This window comes from Pleurodeles waltl, chromosome 5 (assembly GCF_031143425.1).
Source record: "Pleurodeles waltl isolate 20211129_DDA chromosome 5, aPleWal1.hap1.20221129, whole genome shotgun sequence".
Lineage (NCBI taxonomy): Eukaryota > Metazoa > Chordata > Amphibia > Caudata > Salamandridae > Pleurodeles > Pleurodeles waltl.
The window spans coordinates 1,138,333,151-1,138,351,669 of NC_090444.1; the positions used below are offsets into that span (position 1 = coordinate 1,138,333,151).

The following is an 18,519-nucleotide window of genomic DNA, read 5'->3' on the forward strand; positions in this document are numbered from 1 at the left end:
ATTTAGATTCCTGCAACTATAAGAAGAAGGACTGCCTAGCTGAAAACCCCTGCAGAGGAAGACCAGAAGACAACAACTGCCTTGGCTCCAGAAACTCACCGGCCTGTCTCCTGCCTTCCAAAGAACTCTGCTCCAGCGACGCCTTCCAAAGGGACCAGCGACCTCTGAAGACTGCCCTGCTTCGACGACGACAAGTAAACTCCAGAGGACAGCGGACCTGCTCCAAAAAGACTGCAACTTTATCCAAAGGAGCAGCTTTAAAGAACCCTGCAATCTCCCCGCAAGAAGCGTGAGACTTGCAACACTGCACCCGGCGACCCCGACTCGGCTGGTGGAGAACCAACACCTCAGGGAGGACCCCCGGACTACTCTACGACTGAGTACCAAAACCTGTCCCCCCTGAGCCCCCACAGCGCCGCCTGCAGAGGGAATCCCGAGGCTTCCCCTGACCGTGACTCTCTGAAACCTAAGTCCCGACGCCTGGAAAAGACCTGAAGGACCGGACTTTCACTGCAGAAGTGACCCCCAGGAGTCCCTCTCCCTTGCCCAAGTGGAGGTTTCCCTGAGGAAGCCCCCCCTTGCCTGCCTGCAGCGCTGAAGTGATCCCTTGATCTCTCATTGACTTCCATTGCGAACCCGACGCTTGTTCTAACACTGCACCCGGCCGCCCCTGTGCCGCTGACGGTGAAATTTCTGTGTGGGCTTGTGTCCCCCCCGGTGCCCTACAAAACCCCCCTGGTCTGCCCTCCGAAGACGCGGGTACTTACCTGCTGGCAGACTGGAACCGGGGCACCCCCTTCTCTCCATTGAAGCCTATGCGTTTTGGGCACCACTTTGAACTCTGCACCTGACCGGCCCTGAGCTGCTGGTGTGGTAACTTTGGGGTTGCTCTGAACCCCCAACGGTGGGCTACCTTGGACCAAGAACTGAACCCTGTAAGTGTCTTACTTACCTGGTAAAACTAACAAAAACTTACCTCCCCCAGGAACTGTGAAAATTGCACTGTGTCCACTTTTAAAATAGCTATTTGTGAATAACTTGAAAAGTATACATGCAATTGAAATGATTCGAATTTCCTAATGTACTTACCTGCAATACCTTTCAAACAAGATATTACATGTTAAATTTGAACCTGTGGTTCTTAAAATAAACTAAGAAAATATATTTTTCTATACAAAACCTATTGGCTGGATTTGTCTCTGAGTGTGTGTACCTCATTTATTGTCTATGTGTATGTACAAGAAATGCTTAACACTACTCCTTGGATAAGCCTACTGCTCGACCACACTACCACAAAATAGAGCATTAGTATTATCTCTTTTTACCACTATTTTACCTCTAAGGGGAACCCTTGGACTCTGTGCATGCTATTCCTTACTTTGAAATAGCACATACAGAGCCAACTTCCTACATTGGTGGATCAGCGGTGGGGTACAAGACTTTGCATTTGCTGGACTACTCAGCCAATACCTGATCACACGACAAATTCCAAAATTGTCATTAGAAATTGATTTTTGCAATTTGAAAAGTTTTCTAAATTCTTAAAAGTCCTGCTAGGGCCTTGTGTTAGTCCCTGTTAGCATTTTCTTTTAGAGTTTAAAAGTTTGGTAAAAGTTTGAATTAGATTCTAGAACTAGTTTTAGTTTCTTAAAAAGTATTCCAACTTTTAGAAGCATAATGTCTAATACAGATGTGAATGTGGTGGAACTCGACACCACACCTTACCTCCATCTACAGATGAGAGAGCTAAGGTCACTCTGTAAACTAAAGAAAATAGCAATGGGCTCCAGACCTTCCAAACTACAGCTCCAGGAGCTGTTGGCAGAGTTTGAAAGAGCCAACCCCTCTGAGGATGGCAACACAGAGGATGATGATAGTGACTTGGAGGGTGATTCCCCCCCACCAGTCCTATCTAGGGAGAACAGGGCTTCTCAAGCCCTGACTCCACAAATAATAGTCAGAGATGCTGGCTCCCTCACAGGAGGGACCAACAACTCTGAAATCACTAAGGATAACTCCAGTGAAGAGGACATCCAGTTAGCCAGGATGGCCAAAAGATTGGCTTTGGAAAGACAGATCCTAGCCATAGAAAGGGAAAGACAAGAGATGGGCCTAGGACCCATCAATGGTGGCAGCAACATAAATAGGGTCAGAGATTCTCCTGACATGTTGAAAATCCCCAAAGGGATTGTAACTAAATATGAAGATGGTGATGACATCACCAAATGGTTCACAGCTTTTGAGAGGGCTTGTGAAACCAGAAAAGTGAACAAATCTCACTGGGGTGCTCTCCTTTGGGAAATGTTCACAGGAAAGTGTAGGGATAGACTCCTCACACTCTCTAAAAAAGATGCAGAATCTTATGACCTCATGAAGGGTACCCTGATTGAGGGCTTTGGATTCTCCACTGAGGAGTATAGAATTAGATTCAGGGGGGCTCAAAAATCCTCGAGCCAGACCTGGGTTGATTATGTTGACTACTCAGTGAAAACACTGGATGGTTGGGTAACTGGAAATGAAGTGTATGACTATGTTGGGCTTTATAATTTGTTTATGAAAGAACACATTTTAAGTAACTGCTTCAATGAAAAGTTGCATCAGTATCTGGTAGACCTAGGTCCAATTTCTCCCCAAGAATTGGGAAAGAAGGCAGACCACTGGGTCAAGACTAGGGTAAAAAAAACTTCCACTGGGGGTGACCAAAAGAAAGGGGTTACAAAGCCTCCCCAGGAGAAAGTGGGTGACACTAGAAACAAAGAAAAAGAGTCCCCTGTAGGCCCCCAAAAACCAGACCAGGTGGGTGGGCCCAGGGACACAACCCAAAACAAAGGTGGGTACCAGGGTAAGAGCTGGGATGCCACTAAGGCATGGTGCCATAACTGTAAACAGACAGGGCACCACACCAAGGACACTTCTTGTCCCAAAAACAAACCCCCTAGCAAAATCCCAGGGGTGACCAGTGTAGCCATTGGGGATGACTCCTCAGACGAGGAGGTCTTCATAGCCTTCAACTGGAAAAAGGGCCCAACAGGTGAGTTGGAGATTCCAGAGGGAAGTAGACACTTCCACCACCTACTGGTGAATGGAATCCCAGCCACTGCCCTGAGAGACACTTGTGCCAGTCACACTATTGTGCATGACAGGCTGGTGTTCTCAAACCAGTACATCCCAGGTGAGATGGCCAGAGTAAGAGTTAGCCCAGACAGGGTCACTGATAGGCCTGTGGCTTTTGTGCCCATAGAAGTGGGTGGGACTTTTAGCTGGAGAAGGGTGGTAGTCAGTACAGACCTCCCCCTTGATTGTCTCCTTGGAAATGACTACCCAGAGGTTAGTCAGAGCCCAAGAGAGGAACTGGTCCAGTGCCAGTCCTCTCCCAAGGATTCTGGAGTGCCTGCCTCTGCAGTAAATGCAAGTAGGCCCCAGAAGAAAAAGAAAAGGAAACAGAGTAGGAAAGGTGGACAACCTTTAGCCAAGGTTCCAGCAAGCCAAGGAGATTCTGCTCCAGTAGGGGAGAACTCCAAAAGTGGCTCTAATAAAGTCCAACCTGACCCACAAGAAGTCCTGGCTAGTCAGGCAACTGTTAAGCCTGAGTGGGTGGCTCCTCAGCTAACAGAAGAAAGAGTGGAAGAAGGGTGTTTACTACAAGATGTGGTAACCCCCCACTCTAATACAGCAGACAGGCACCCTGAACCCAAAGAAGCCTGTAACTTAGCCCCTTCCCTTGTAGGTGAAGAGCTAAAGGTGTGGTTCTGGGCACTGATAGCTGTCAGTGGCCTCTGCTGGGTGTTAGCCTTTATGGCTGCACTATCCTTGGCATGGTGGTCTGACCCCATGCCAAATAGCAAGTTAGGCCCCCTGACCCTGTTGGTCATGGTGGGGTTACTCCAGCTCTGGGTAACCTCTTTGGGTAAACTAGGGGTGACCCTGGCTAAGATAAGATTAGCAGAGGTGGATACCTCTAACCCCAAAATAGAGAGAATGGGTGAAGACATAAAAAGCACAGACAAGAGGCAGTTCAGACTAGGTCCTATCACTGTGGGAGTGGGTCAGTTCCCCAGAGGGAATGACCTGAACAGGAGGATGTAAGGCAGAGTAGGCCCTGCAACAAACCAGCCTATTTCCTCTACTCTTCCTCGCCTGACAGACTAGGAAGACTCTCCCAGCTTTGGCTGAGTCTCCTGGCCTGTGGGCTGGGGGGGGCTTGTGTAAAGAAATGGCTCCCTGTTGCAGTTACCCCCCACTTTTTGCCTGATACTGATGCTGACTTGACTGAGAAGTGTGCTGGGACCCTGCTAACCAGGCCCCAGCACCAGTGTTCTTTCACCTAAAATGTACCATTGTTTCCACAATTGGCACAACCCTGGCACCTAGGTAAGTCCCTTGTAACTGGTACCCCTGGTACCAAGGGCCCTGATGCCAGGGAAGGTCTCTAAGGGCTGCAGCATGTCTTATGCCACCCTAGGGACCCCTCACTCAGCACAGACCCACTGCTTGCCAGCTTGTGTGTGCTGATGGGGAGAAAATGACTAAGTCGACATGGCACTCCCCTCAGGGTGCCATGCCAACCTCCCACTGCCTGTGGCATGGGTAAGTCACCCCTCTAGTAGGCCTTACAGCCCTAAGGCAGGGTGCACTATACCACAGGTGAGGGCATATGTGCATGAGCACTATGCCCCTACAGTGTCTAAGCAAAACCTTAGACATTGTAAGTGCAGGGTAGCCATAAGAGTATATGGGCTGGGAGTCTGTCAAAAACGAACTCCACAGCTCCATAATGGCTACACTGAATACTGGGAAGTTTAGTATCAAACTTCTCAGAATAATAAACCCACACTGATGCCAGTGTTGGATTTATTAAAAAATGCACACAGAGGGCATCTTAGAGATACCCCCTGTATTTTACCCAATTGTTCAGTGCAGGACTGACTGGTCTGTGCCAGCCTGCTGCTGAGAGACGAGTGTCTGACCTCATGCGGTGAGAGCCTTTGTGCTCTCTGAGGACAGAAACAAAGCCTGCCCTGGGTGGAGGTGCTTCACACCTCCCCCCTGCAGGAACTGTAACACCTAGCAGTGAGCTTCAAAGGCTCAAGCTTCGTGTTACAATGCCCCAGGGCACTCCAGCTAATGGAGATGCCCGCCTCCTGGACCCAGCCCCCACTTTTGGCGGCAAGTCCAGGAGAGATAATGAGAAAAATAAGGAGGAGTCACTGGCCAGTCAGGACAGCCCCTAAGGTGTCCTGAGCTGAGGTGACTCTAACTTTTAGAAATCCTCCATCTTGCAGATGGAGGATTCCCCCAATAGGATTAGGGATGTGACCCCCTCCCCTTGGGAGAATGCACAAAGAGGGTGTACCCACCCTCAGGGCTAGTAGCCATTGGCTACTAACCCCCCAGACCTAAACACGCCCTTAAATTTAGTATTTAAGGGCTTCCCTGAACCTAAAGATTTAGATTCCTGCAACTATAAGAAGAAGTACTGCCTAGCTGAAAACCCCTGCAGAGGAAGACCAGAAGACAACAACTGCCTTGGCTCCAGAAACTCACCGGCCTGTCTCCTGCCTTCCAAAGAACTCTGCTCCAGCGACGCCTTCCAAAGGGACCAGCGACCTCTGAATCCTCTGAGGACTGCCCTGCTTCGACGACGACAAGAAACTCCTGAGGACAGCGGAACTGCTCCAAAAAGACTGCAACTTTATCCAAAGGAGCAGCTTTAAAGAACCCTGCAATCTCCCAGCAAGAAGCGTGAGACTTGCAACACTGCACCCGGCGACCCCGACTCGGCTGGTGGAGAACCAACACCTCAGGGAGGACCCCCGGACTACTCTACGACTGTGAGTACCAAAACCTGTCCCCCCTGAGCCCCCACAGCGCCGCCTGCAGAGGGAATCCCGAGGCTTCCCCTGACCGCGACTCTCTGAAACCTAAGTCCCGACGCCTGGAAAAGACCCTGCACCCGCAGCCCCCAGGACCTGAAGGACCGGACTTTCACTGCAGAAGTGACCCCCAGGAGTCCCTCTCCCTTGCCCAAGTGGAGGTTTCCCTGAGGAAGCCCCCCCTTGCCTGCCTGCAGCGCTGAAGAGATCCCTTGATCTCTCATTGACTTCCATTGCGAACCCGACGCTTGTTCTAACACTGCACCCGGCCGCCCCCGTGCCGCTGAGGGTGAAATTTCTGTGTGGGCTTGTGTCCCCCCCGGTGCCCTACAAAACCCCCCTGGTCTGCCCTCCGAAGACGCGGGTACTTACCTGCTGGCAGACTGGAACCGGGGCACCCCCTTCTCTCCATTGAAGCCTATGCGTTTTGGGCACCACTTTGAACTCTGCACCTGACCGGCCCTGAGCTGCTGGTGTGGTAACTTTGGGGTTGCTCTGAACCCCCAACGGTGGGCTACCTTGGACCAAGAACTGAACCCTGTAAGTGTCTTACTTACCTGGTAAAACTAACAAAAACTTACCTCCCCCAGGAACTGTGAAAATTGCACTGTGTCCACTTTTAAAATAGCTATTTGTGAATAACTTGAAAAGTATACATGCAATTGAAATGATTCAAATTTCCTAATGTACTTACCTGCAATACCTTTCAAACAAGATATTACATGTTAAATTTGAACCTGTGGTTCTTACAATAAACTAAGAAAATATATTTTTCTATACAAAACCTATTGGCTGGATTTGTCTCTGAGTGTGTGTACCTCATTTATTGTCTATGTGTATGTACAACAAATGCTTAACACTACCCCTTGGATAAGCCTACTGCTCGACCACACTACCACAAAATAGAGCATTAGTATTATCTCTTTTTACCACTATTTTACCTCTAAGGGGAACCCTTGGACTCTGTGCATGCTATTCCTTACTTTGAAATAGCACATACAGAGCCAACTTCCTACAGGTTACAATACTGTTAGCCAAGAATATACTTAATTGAACAAACGACCCGTAACCCTCTCCTCTCTCTAATAACTCTCACTGAACAACCCTGGAGAAATACAGCAGTTAATATAATGCCACCAACAAGCTAATTAGTCCCGAGGGTCATTATGGCCTGGTACTGGTTGGTTGCCAAAGTCCTCTCACAGACCGCAACTACTGCACTGATAGAAATTTCTGAAAAATGTATTTTGTGATGACGGCATTCTGAATGAGCTTATCACTAACAATTGTGCCCAAATGACCAAGCAATTTTTCAAGAATTCAAGACCTGTCTATACAGCACTTCAGAACAGCTCTGTATTGTGCCAATGAAAATATCCTGGCCTGGAATAATAAACAGGATGAACAAGAAGTGTTCAAACGTGGCTCAACAATCGGACGGGGTTGAAGGTGGGCAGGGCTCATGTGGGACCACATCTAGTAGCACATCAAATGAAGTTCTAAACTCACAACATGTGACATGGGTGTAAAAATATCCAATGTTAAGTTGGAGATATGGTTCTAATCAGGAGGCCAGTATAGATCCAACAGAGGTCATCCATGTTTTCCGTATCTCTCAAAATGAAGTGAAGACGTATGTGGTGAAGCAGGACAATGGTCAGACAGGGTAGGCAGAATGGGCAAATGCAAGCCCTCTGCACAATAATCTGTATGCTTGGATACCAGATATCACAAGAAGACTGCCATGAATATCAGATGATCTGAAGAAATGAATACAACTCAGTTTTAACAGTAGTATTTCATGTGAAATTCTGCTAGTGTCTTCCAAACCTAATGTATCAAGAAAGCCGTGGTTACCAGTCATAGACTCTTTTTCATTCTTATACTCCCAGTTAGTCTTTCCAATTCTTCTCCAGTGGGAGACGATGTCTTGTAATGGTTTATGTGCAGAGTCTACTCCATCTAGTTCCTTCCACTCCCATCTCCTCTCGACCTTACCACTCCTGCTTAGTGCCCCTCACATTGTCCTCAACTGATTCTTGTCCATTTTTCATTTCTAATCAGTTGAAGCCAGGTAAGTGATGTGACTGTATTGGATCTTGTGGTGCAGCTTTACGACTAATAAACAGAAGACTTCATTGCAACATATCGATTTTTATTTTAGTACCTTTTAAGGAGTCCTCGAACAAAGCATTCTTTAGGAGTGAGGAAAGCAGCATTTGGAAGTTTCTATAGCCACATCCCCATCCTCTATCACCAAGAGAGTTGTAGAAGTGATCCAGTGGCGAGCACAGCCATACACGTTTCACATCTTGGCCACAATTCTGGTAATACCTAGAAAGTACATGGAGAACTCCTGAAATACACAAAAGCGCAAGTAATTAGGCATCCACATTGAAAGAAGAATAAAATAGCCTGCACAATCGCTCTAGAAACTGAAGGCTAGAAATAAAATGTATCAGATGAAAAAACTGTGTACATAATGATGTTTCTTGCCAAATGACAGTCACTCAATTAATCAGCTCCTCTTATGTACTATTTTTGACAGGCAGAAACAAAGGGCAAGCTCTTTTAAAGAATGAAAGTCAAATAACAATTATTCTTGAATACCGAATCCAAAGTAATTCTAAAGCATACTTGCCTTACATCGCTTTTAAGCTTTTGAACCGAAATAGGATTTTGTGGTGGGGCATGCAAAACTTTTAGTGAGTTACAGAAGCTCTATCCAGACTTAGTCAAAGGGGGATAAGGCTCTACGTCGTAAGACGTCCAGGGGTTAAACTATTCAGGAATTTCTCTAGGATAATGTAGGATGATGGTGTACGTTTGTGGAAACACAGTGCATTTCCAACCAGAGCAAATCATAAAACTATACCCAGGAGCACCACTGCCATGTTATTTCTGTTTGAGTAGTCGCATATATACTTTATAGCTGATTCCAACTGTGCTATGTTATAACACTGAACTGACAAAAAGACAAATTTTCTCAAATCAATCACTGTTTCATGATTAAGGCTCTAATTATAACATTGGCGGTACATACCGCCTACCGCCGTAAGTGACAGCTGCCAACATGCCCCCACCGCAGCTACCATCCGTTCACAATATTACGAGCACTGCCTAACTTCCGTCACAATAACGGCGTAAAATCCGGAAGTGCTCATGGTGGTGGACGGTGGTAAGCTGGTGCTGCTACCACCACCACACCAGTAGAACGGTGCCAGCCGTGTTATGACCAGTAATACAGCCTGGTGGTGTTCTGCTGGGGGTAGCAGTGCCCCTTCCTGTTACCTGCCGGAAGCCCAAGGTAAGTCGGGCTTCCGACAGGCAAGGGGGGTTGAGAGGGTGGGGGGTGTTTTGTGTGTGTGTCTGAGTGTGTCCATTAATGCATCTGTGTGTGCTGTGTTGTGTTGTTTGCATGGGTGTATACATGTGAGTGAATGCGTGTAAGAATGGTGAAGTGAGTGCATGTCTGCATGTCAGTGTGATTGTATGTAAGAATGTGTGTGAGTATGTCTGGAAGCATTCGTGAATTAATGCTGGTATGTCAGTGTGTGAATGAATGCGTGTATGTCAGTGTAAGTGAATGGGCGTGTGGGTGTCTGTGTATGTTTGTGTGTGGGGCGCTGTGACTGTAGTGGGGGTGGAGGGAGGGGGGAGATGTGTGTGTGTGTGTGTGTGTGTGTGTGTGTGTGGCTGTGGGGAGTGAGGTCAGTTGTGTGGTATGTGCTTGTATGGGGGGGTGAGTGAGTGGATCAGAGGGGGTGGGGGTTGAGTTTGGATGGAGGGGGGTGTCGGGGAGAGCCACCTACTGGTGACAGGGAAGGAATTCCCGGTCACCGGTAGGGCACACTGCCATGGTTTTCCGGCTCATAATGCCATGGGTGGTACAATGTCGGCCGCCGGGCTGGAGATGGATATCTCCAGCCCGGTGGCTGATACCGCCATGGCGGTATGAGTGGAGGCAGTTTGGCTGCAGCCAACCCTCCAATCTCATAATGTGGCGGTATGTACCGCCAGCCTGTAGCCACATTATCCATACATAATGACCACCTAAGTCTACAAAGTGAAGTATATATCAGAGAGAAACATGTAGAGCAGTAAGATGTATACTCTTGCATGACTATTTAAAATAGCACTGCAGATGTTCTTTACTTTCGACTCCAGTGGGGATACAGGTAAGACCCCCAAAAAAAGTAACAAATGATTGCCTTTGCAGTGCAGGAAGTGTTTTTTTTCTTGAGGGTTTCCTGCACATATTGTGAATACCCATGGACAGGAGTCTCACCCAGGGCAGGTCTGTGTGCGGAGTGACCACGGACGTATGTCTGGGTGACCGGCCATCACCTCTATTTGTGTGCACAGCAGAGGATCCCTAGGTGTGCTTTCCACTAAGTGCTAATCCATCCTCAAATGACGAGTGGTCTGCTCAAAAGAAGAAATGTTCTCCTTCTCTCTTGATGCATGCATTATCCAGTATCTATTTGCGTCTCTAGTGAGAGTCTCTAGTCTTGAGTAACTATCACTCAGCATGCGATCCTTAAAACTAAGAGGGAGAAACGACAGACCAAAGGCATATGGATCTTAAGTGACAAACATTTGCCAGACTGTGAAATAAGTTACATGGAACTTGCGAACGATAATCATTTAAAAAAAAAAAAAAAAAAAAAAAAAAAAAGAATGCTTACTTCCTTAAGCAAAGCCACACCATGAGTGGCCCAAAGCGCTAGGTATTAACACTTGCCCTCTAGAAAAGCAAGAGAACTCCCACAAATGTGAAAAAGGAGATAGAAGGTACAAAGATGAAGTTAGAGCATTTGTTTTCAGCATTCACGAGGGAAAGATAGCATGAGAACTAAAAAAGAATGGAAAAAGAGCATATTAGAGCAGCCTACATAACAGCAACTCAAAATAGAATACACACATCTAGAGATAAATCAGAGTATTGTTGTCGTGGTTAGGAAAGCACAGGACTAAAACTGGTAATAAATAACTGAAAATAGCAATACCAATTCTTTTGACATACCACCCCTCCCAAGATATGAAAGCCAAATAGGTTGATGATGGATACATTATATAGGCTGCATTGGTCAGTCTTGATGGCCACATGGCTCTATTCTTCCTAACCAGTGTGACAGGATGCATGTCATGAAAGAGACACGGTCTGGCATCTCCAGATTGAACTTTCCTTCTCCAGGTCTCCTCCAAGAGCTTGATGCCAGGTACATGAAGAATGTATTATCACCATGACAGTCCCACCTTGAGCTGCTCAATCCATGGACCTTCACATGGGGTTTCTCTAACAGAGGAACAACACAGGGTTTCCTGTTTTATGCACTCACCTATTAAGACATGTACCATTCCTTCCAATTTGCCATCCAGGTAAACTGCCAGGAGTTCCAAAGGAACCCTGTACTATTATTTGGGCACATCTTTGCAGATTGCCAAAGGCTTCCATCCTGTTATCATATTTTAGCACACTACCCACCACAGCACTGTTGATGTGGTCCACCTCAAGCATGGGTGAGACCCTTTGAGCCCTGGCCCCCTTCTGAAACTTCCAGGTATCAATTTCAGTTAATAGCAGCTCAGATGCCACCACCTTATCTACTAGGCTCTCCTACGTGATCTTTGCAGTGTACAGTGCTGCAGAGGTGTCTTCAATTGTTGTTGCTATATTGTTGCATACAGCAAAGATGTACATAAGCAGAACTCATTCACCCTTAGTATATTAAACAACCTCATGCTGCTGGGGATTATCAGAAGACTCCACTAGGCTTAGCAATGAAAAAAAGCCATCCTTGGGCACTTTTTTCTTCTTGTATGCCACTGTACTTAAGTATATGTGTATTTGCTCCTCAAATGTATAGATCAGTATCTTAAACCTCAGCCTGGCAACAGTATGCCTTGCCCATTTGTATAGTATTATCTCAACAGGCCTGTTTGTCCAGATCATGTCCATCCCATCATTAGTGGGAATTTATTGGCCTCACAGACACAATCTTGGGCTCAAATGCTAGACAAAGTACACATTTTCAAACTCCTCCTTGGCTGCTCCGATGCCAAACTGCAAGCCTCTACACTACAATTCAGACACTCCTCTCCTGGCCCCTCCATAGCTCTTGGCACTCCTTGGTGCAGACCGGTAGAGTGGTCATGTGCAAGGTTGATTGTGCACCTCACAGGGTGGCAATCAGGGAGGAGACGGCGAAGTCCCATTTCATCTAGCCCAAGGATCAGCTGATCTGCAGCGTGAGGTGCCACATTTATGGCCAGAAAGTGCCCTCCTGGGAGGTAGTGGTTACCAGCAAATGGGCTACTAGGACCCTCCCCTCCTGGTGACTACATTCTGAGATGTGTTGCGTCTAGCTATCCCAAAGTGCAGTATTCTGCCCACATCCAAGATGGCAAATATTTGTGTGTGTGGAGCTTGGAGGCGTAGCTACCTGAGTGATGCACACACATACAAAAACTGGTTTGGAAACTGCTCTCCCCTCTCTGTTCCCAACCAGTCTACCTCAACAAAAGAGCATCCAATCTTGTGCTTGTTCACTGTTTGCTTTTCAAAGGCAGTTTCCCCTTTAAAGCACGAGTTTTGGGCTCACACAGCATGTGGCATCCTCCCAGGTAGAAGTAACCCCTCTTCCAATGGCAGGTCCCTATTGTTTGTTCTCCATCGAGTAATTCACACTTCTACTCAGAAGAGAAGAAGGCTCTCTTGTGGCCAACATCTGCATCAGTCCACAGAAGACTTGGGCAACCACAAAGGCAATTTTCTAAAAGTTGCATTCCTTACAAAGTTATAGTACATTTGAGAAGGGGATCAAGTTGGGTTTAATGAAACAATTCCTTTGATACTTTGGAGTATCAACTATAGTAGTGCCATTCAAAAGTTAGCACAGCTGAGTTGTAGGCGTGTAGCCCTGTGCTTGCCAATGGGGCTACTAGCATTTCCACAGTGGAAGTTTTACACTTAGGACATATAAAAACACATCCAACTTTTTAAAATACAGCACCCTGCCTTAGAACTTGACAGGCCTTCTGCAGGGGTGACATATATATTGTTTCATCTTGCACAGCTGCGCCATAGTTATAAATGTGTTTGCTTTATACACCACAGAGAACTTGACAATTGATAACTACAAATAATAAGTGCTAACTGAAGTAAAATTTTGAGATTGCCCCCTATCAGTTCAACTTGGCGTTACAATTGGGTGCTCCTGAATTTTTCCTTAGATGACCGGTCTCACATTTGCGTTTAATAATTCTGAGCATTTTTTAACTGACTGTTAGAAATGGGGTCTCTAGTTGGCAGAGGTATACACCCTTGTCCAAGTAGGGACCACTATCCTTGTCAGGGTAAATCACACCCAACAAAGTATACACACAGTTCCAAAACAGCGGTCCCTCGAGTGGCACGAAAGAAGACTGGACGAAGCTATCTACCTTGAAGAAGGAACTCCTGAAAACCGTCTTACACGGTACCATTATGACCGAATATCTGAGGGCCAATATTTCACCAAACGGTCTCATTGTCACTAATGTTCCCAGAATTTTCTTACAAGACTTACAATTTAGAATTGACTGGTCACAGATCTCATGGAAATGCACTCGTGATTGGTTGATCTTGATCATCAATACATCTAAGCGTTTAGCAGACTCGATCACGATACCGATCGCCATCACTGAGGCAGCCATGAAAACCACAGTCCAACTCTCCCAGTTTAAGTCTCGTTTGGCAGAAATAAATCTGGAACTTAATGAGACCAAGGAATACCTCACAAGACAGAAGATCAATAAACTGCAGAAAGATATTAAACGTTTCAGCAGGGAGAAAATGTACCCCTACACGAAAGACGATTATCATTGTGAGGGTAACTCTGAGACTTCAGAGGATTCTGATGCCCCACAACGTAAGACTTTTGTACCTCATTACAGCTCGAGCTCTGACGGTTGGAGTAGCGATGAGGGACAGAGGACGAATCGTAATCGTTACATCCCACCGCCTCACTACAACTCCCCTTTTCCGTACCAGCAGATTCCTCCTTGGCAACCTATGCCTATGCCTTTCTTCCAGCCCCAGCCTCAATACAATTTCAATCCTTTTTTAGGAAGAGGCCGGGGCAGAGGCAGAAACAGAAGGAGAGGCAGAAACGTGCACTGGGCACAGGAAGAACCCCAGATGATGACCAGGAGTCGGAGTGTGACAGCACAAAAGAAAACCTAGTTGTCAACCTGTCCAGCTCCACACTTACTCCTCCGGAGATGTCGGTCTTAGAGAAAGGTCTGGGTTTTGCACCCACCCCAAGAGAAGACCAATTTAGACTGAATTGCGAGATGGCAGCTCTATTCCGCAAGATTAGATTGCACTTCTTCTTTAAAGTCCAACCGCCGAGGCACTCCAGAGGCGACACTGATTTAAGGAACCCTTCTACTTTTACACCTCCTGTGACCTCGATTCCAATAGAGGTGCTAACTTTCGAGAAGGCGGTCCGTCATGAGATCCAACTACTAGAACCCCCTCGGACTTTTCAAAATGTGTCCAGCTTGGAACGTACGGCCATACATTCTTTATCACATAATCCTGATATTACTGTAAAACCTGCAGATAAAGGAGGTGCCATTGTGGTTATGGATACTACCTTCTATAGACAGGAATGTCTTAGACTTTTGAGTGATGAAACTCACTACAGATACATTCAGACAGATCCGACTCCCTGTCTACAACGGATGATCTGTGGAATGATAATGGAAGCAGAGTCAGCAGGATGGATCACACAACAGGAAGCAGAGTTCCTGGACACTAAAAATCCCAGGATACCATACTTCTACTGTCTTCCTAAAATCCACAAAAGCATTCCACCGCCGGGCCACCCAATAGTGTCCGGGATTGGCTCTCTCTTAGAACCTTTATCTAAATTCTGCGATTTCTTTTTGCAACCTATGGTTCGTAATACTTCCACCTTTCTTAGAGATACTAAGGACACCTTGATCCTACTTAATGATGCAGGCCCCACAGACATATTGATATGCCTGGACGTGGAAGCCCTTTACACTAATATTCCACAAGAAGCAACTTTAGCAGCAGTAGAGGACTTACTCCTGGCCGAAACATGGACCTACAACACTCCAGTTAGTTTCATCATGCAATGTGCAAGCGTGGCACTTAAGGAGAATTTCTTTCAGTTCGAAACACGTCTCTTCCATCAGATACAAGGTACTTCCATGGGAAGTACCTTTGCGCTTAGTTTGGCATGTCTTTATATGTTTGCCTTTGAACAGCGCTATATTCTCACTCCCGAACAACCATTTTTTACCAATATAAGACTATGGCGTCGTTATATTGACGACATTCTAGTGATTTGGAAAGGCAGTAGTGAATTGGCAGTAGATTTTACGAAATGGGTTAACACCCTGGATACCAATCTCTGCTTCAGTTCCAACATTTCTGACCAAGAGGTGGCCTTTCTTGATTTACGGATAACACCTAGAGATGGATATTTGCATTCCTCTGTATACCATAAACCTACAGATAGGAACAGTTTATTACTCTACAATAGTCACCATCCAAAAGCATTAAGGGACAACCTTCCGTTTGGACAGTTCCTCAGGATACAACGGAACTGTTCGGATACAGATGACTCATCTTCAAGCCAATACCGGTTGTAAAAAACTGGGCGCACGAAATTACCCTACAAGGTGTGTGAGGCAAGCAAAGAAAAGAGCCAGCAATATCCTGCGGGAGACTCTTTTGACCAACAATACTCGAACTCAACAATCGAGACTTACATGTGTAACCACTTCTACTCCTTTGAGCAATCGGATTAAGGGCATCGTTCGGAGATTGTGGCCAATTCTTAACAGTGCAGGCGAGACATTGGAATGTCCCTTATTTGCCTTTAAAAGGACCCACAACATTAAAGATATGGTGGTCCACACTAGACCTGTACATCAACAAATCACGGAAGACATCCGCCACAATCAGTGGTTAAAAGTCAAAGGCCATCACCCATGTGGTGGGTGTAACGTATGCCCTATGACGAGGAGCACCTATGAAGTAGATCTCGGTGAACCCAAGAAATGGCAACTGAAATCCCACACCAATTGTCGCACTAAGAACTGCGTCTATATGATTACTTGTCCATGTGACTTGAGGAACATAGGAATGACGACAAGAATGGTGAAAACACGCATCAACGAACACCGGAGCACAATTAGGTGCAAGAGGTCTGCAACAAAATTAACTAATCACTATCTGGAAAAACAGCATACCCCAGATAACATCAGATGGGTGATATTGGAGACTATTAAAGACAATAAAGAGTGTACAAGAAGACTCTTCGAAAGAGAACAACGATGGGTCTTTAGGTTGAGGACCCATGAGATTGGGCTCAACGACGAGATTCCATGGACTTGTCTTACTCACTGATAATCCAGTCCCTTCAGGTCACTATGCCCCTTATCATTATTTTTTGATATGTATTTTTTTTTTATATATTTTTTGGTATTCATGGTGTGCTTACAGTAGGTACTTACCACCTTTTACATCCGACCCTCTAATAAAGGTCATTCTTTCATCAGTTGATAGATTGAGACATGCATTCCCTTATCTCTTATTTGGTATGATGGCAGTTCCCTCTTATAAATGGCCGACACAGTTTTGAGTCCTTTCTCTGTGTTTTTCACTTTCTTGAATTTATGAGTCCTTTTTTACTTTCTTATGGTATTTTAATGAATCCCTTGGGAACATCTTTCTACGTTCCGGGGACCGACACGGCTCACAGGTGAACCAACGCTTGTGGTTTGACACCAAGTAAGTGCCTTTCCGGCGTTGTGTGATCGCCGTTTTTTCCACCCCCTCTCCGCTGCTTAAGCTTCGCGTCTTCTCACGAAGCCGTATTAGTCTGTCTCCAGCACTAGCCATTATGCACAAGTTCGCGTGTGGCTGTGCTGCGCTGATACGGAGACAGGTTGGGACGCGCTATTAATTGTATGCACTCCCACCTCTGTGGGGCCCCTATGTTTATGTATTCTCAGTCTGGCTACTTGCCTTCAATTTTTGACGGTGCGTGCACGCTGCTTCCTTTTTTCAGTGTGGGATAATTGTAACCCGGGCTCCTTTAAATAACGGCTTGACACAGATGCGCTAAATAATCGTGCGCGTATGTAATCCTGATGTCTAGTTCTTCTACTACCATGAGAATGATTGCGACTCTGTTTTTATAAGCTGAGGGTTATGACGGATGGTTCTACATGTAAGATATTATGTCTGTAAATGTCCTGGTACCCTGCTGATACCTTAGTTTTTGACATGAAGGTGCCCCGCAACTGAGGCTTATTCTTTACTTAAAGATACCTTATAGCTACTCCCGTGTCTTCCTTAGTAACATTACAGCAATTGACCTGTTTCATCCTGTGTGTGAGGCTGGTTTTGCTTTTTATCATGAATACCAGGGGTTGTGATGAGATAATATTCTTACCAATTACCATGTTGTTTAAATTCTTACTTCCCCTCTTTTTATGTATACATATGTCTAGTTCATAATGGATTTTTTGAGCCTGCTACCTCCCCGATGGGCCCACCAGTAATACTTGGAGGGTGAGCATTTCTCTACCTGCACTTCTTGTGTTTTCTTGGTCTATCACCATGGCACTTCTGTCACAGGTCACATCTGTTCTTGTGTGGCTTTCCCACGAGGGTATACGGTAACCATTCTGGTACAGTGATTAATATAACTGTTGATGAATAGGTAATCCTCTGACTATGGTTTCCTTTTTCTTACCTTTTAGGTTTTGAATTAATCATTTCACAGAATTTTTTTCATAAGGATTAGGTACGTAATTAGGTCCTGAAGAATCGCATGAGATCAATTTTGACTCAATATAGCGAGAAACATGTTGACCCCTTGATTGAGTATCACAGTGACTCTGTGTACTCTCATTTTGTACCATCTTTACTTTGAATCCTAGTAAAACTGTTTATATTTTGTGTATAGGGAATGTAGACATTATTTTACCATATCCCTATACAGTGTTTTTAACCATGTCAGGGGTTTAAATATCAGAATAAAAGGGTAATTCTTACCCCTAGTCATTTTTAACTTTTTCTATACCAATCCTTTTTTCACGACTTGACCGGCTTCACACCAACTGTTTAAAGGTCTCCGGCAAAGAGCCCCCTTGTGGGGCCCGTCAGGCATTGCAGTGCCGGCCTGACGAGGAGCATAGGCCTATGATGAAGCATGTCACCGGAAGGTGAGTGAGGGCTCTTGCTTCGAGCACATTGCTTCCCCCCCCCCCTTTTTTGGAAACCTTGCCCCTGAAAACCATAACCCTTGCCCCTTTTTCATTCCTTTTTTTTTTTTTTTTTCTCGTTTTGGAACTGTGTGTATACTTTGTTGGGTATATTACTGGGAGACATACACACAGGACCAGGAGTTATCTTTTTTCTCCGAATCTCACGCTCTGCCCCTCCTTTATGAGGGTAAATCACACACAGTCCAAATTATCCTGTGCCCACCCTCTGGTAGCTTGGCCCAGAGCAGTCAGGCTTAACTTAGAAGGCAATGTGTAAAGTATTTGTGCAATAAATCATGCAATAACACATGGAAAACACCACAAAAATACACCACACACGTTTAGAAAT

At 45.8% G+C, this 18,519-nt stretch overlaps 1 protein-coding gene across 4 annotated transcripts in view; it reads right to left on the minus strand.

The window, feature by feature from the left end:
- The window catches only part of ZUP1 (zinc finger containing ubiquitin peptidase 1), a 225,795-nt gene that overhangs the window by 96,657 nt on the left and 110,619 nt on the right, over positions 1–18,519 (minus strand). For 3 of the 4 annotated variants that reach the window (XM_069235356.1, XM_069235358.1, XM_069235359.1), the window contains exon 5: positions 8,041–8,229. The exons of the other annotated variant lie outside the window; for it this stretch is intronic. In XM_069235356.1, coding sequence (XP_069091457.1) covers positions 8,041–8,229 — 189 coding nt within the window. The remainder of the gene's footprint in view (positions 1–8,040; positions 8,230–18,519) is intronic. 4 annotated transcript variants of the gene reach the window in all.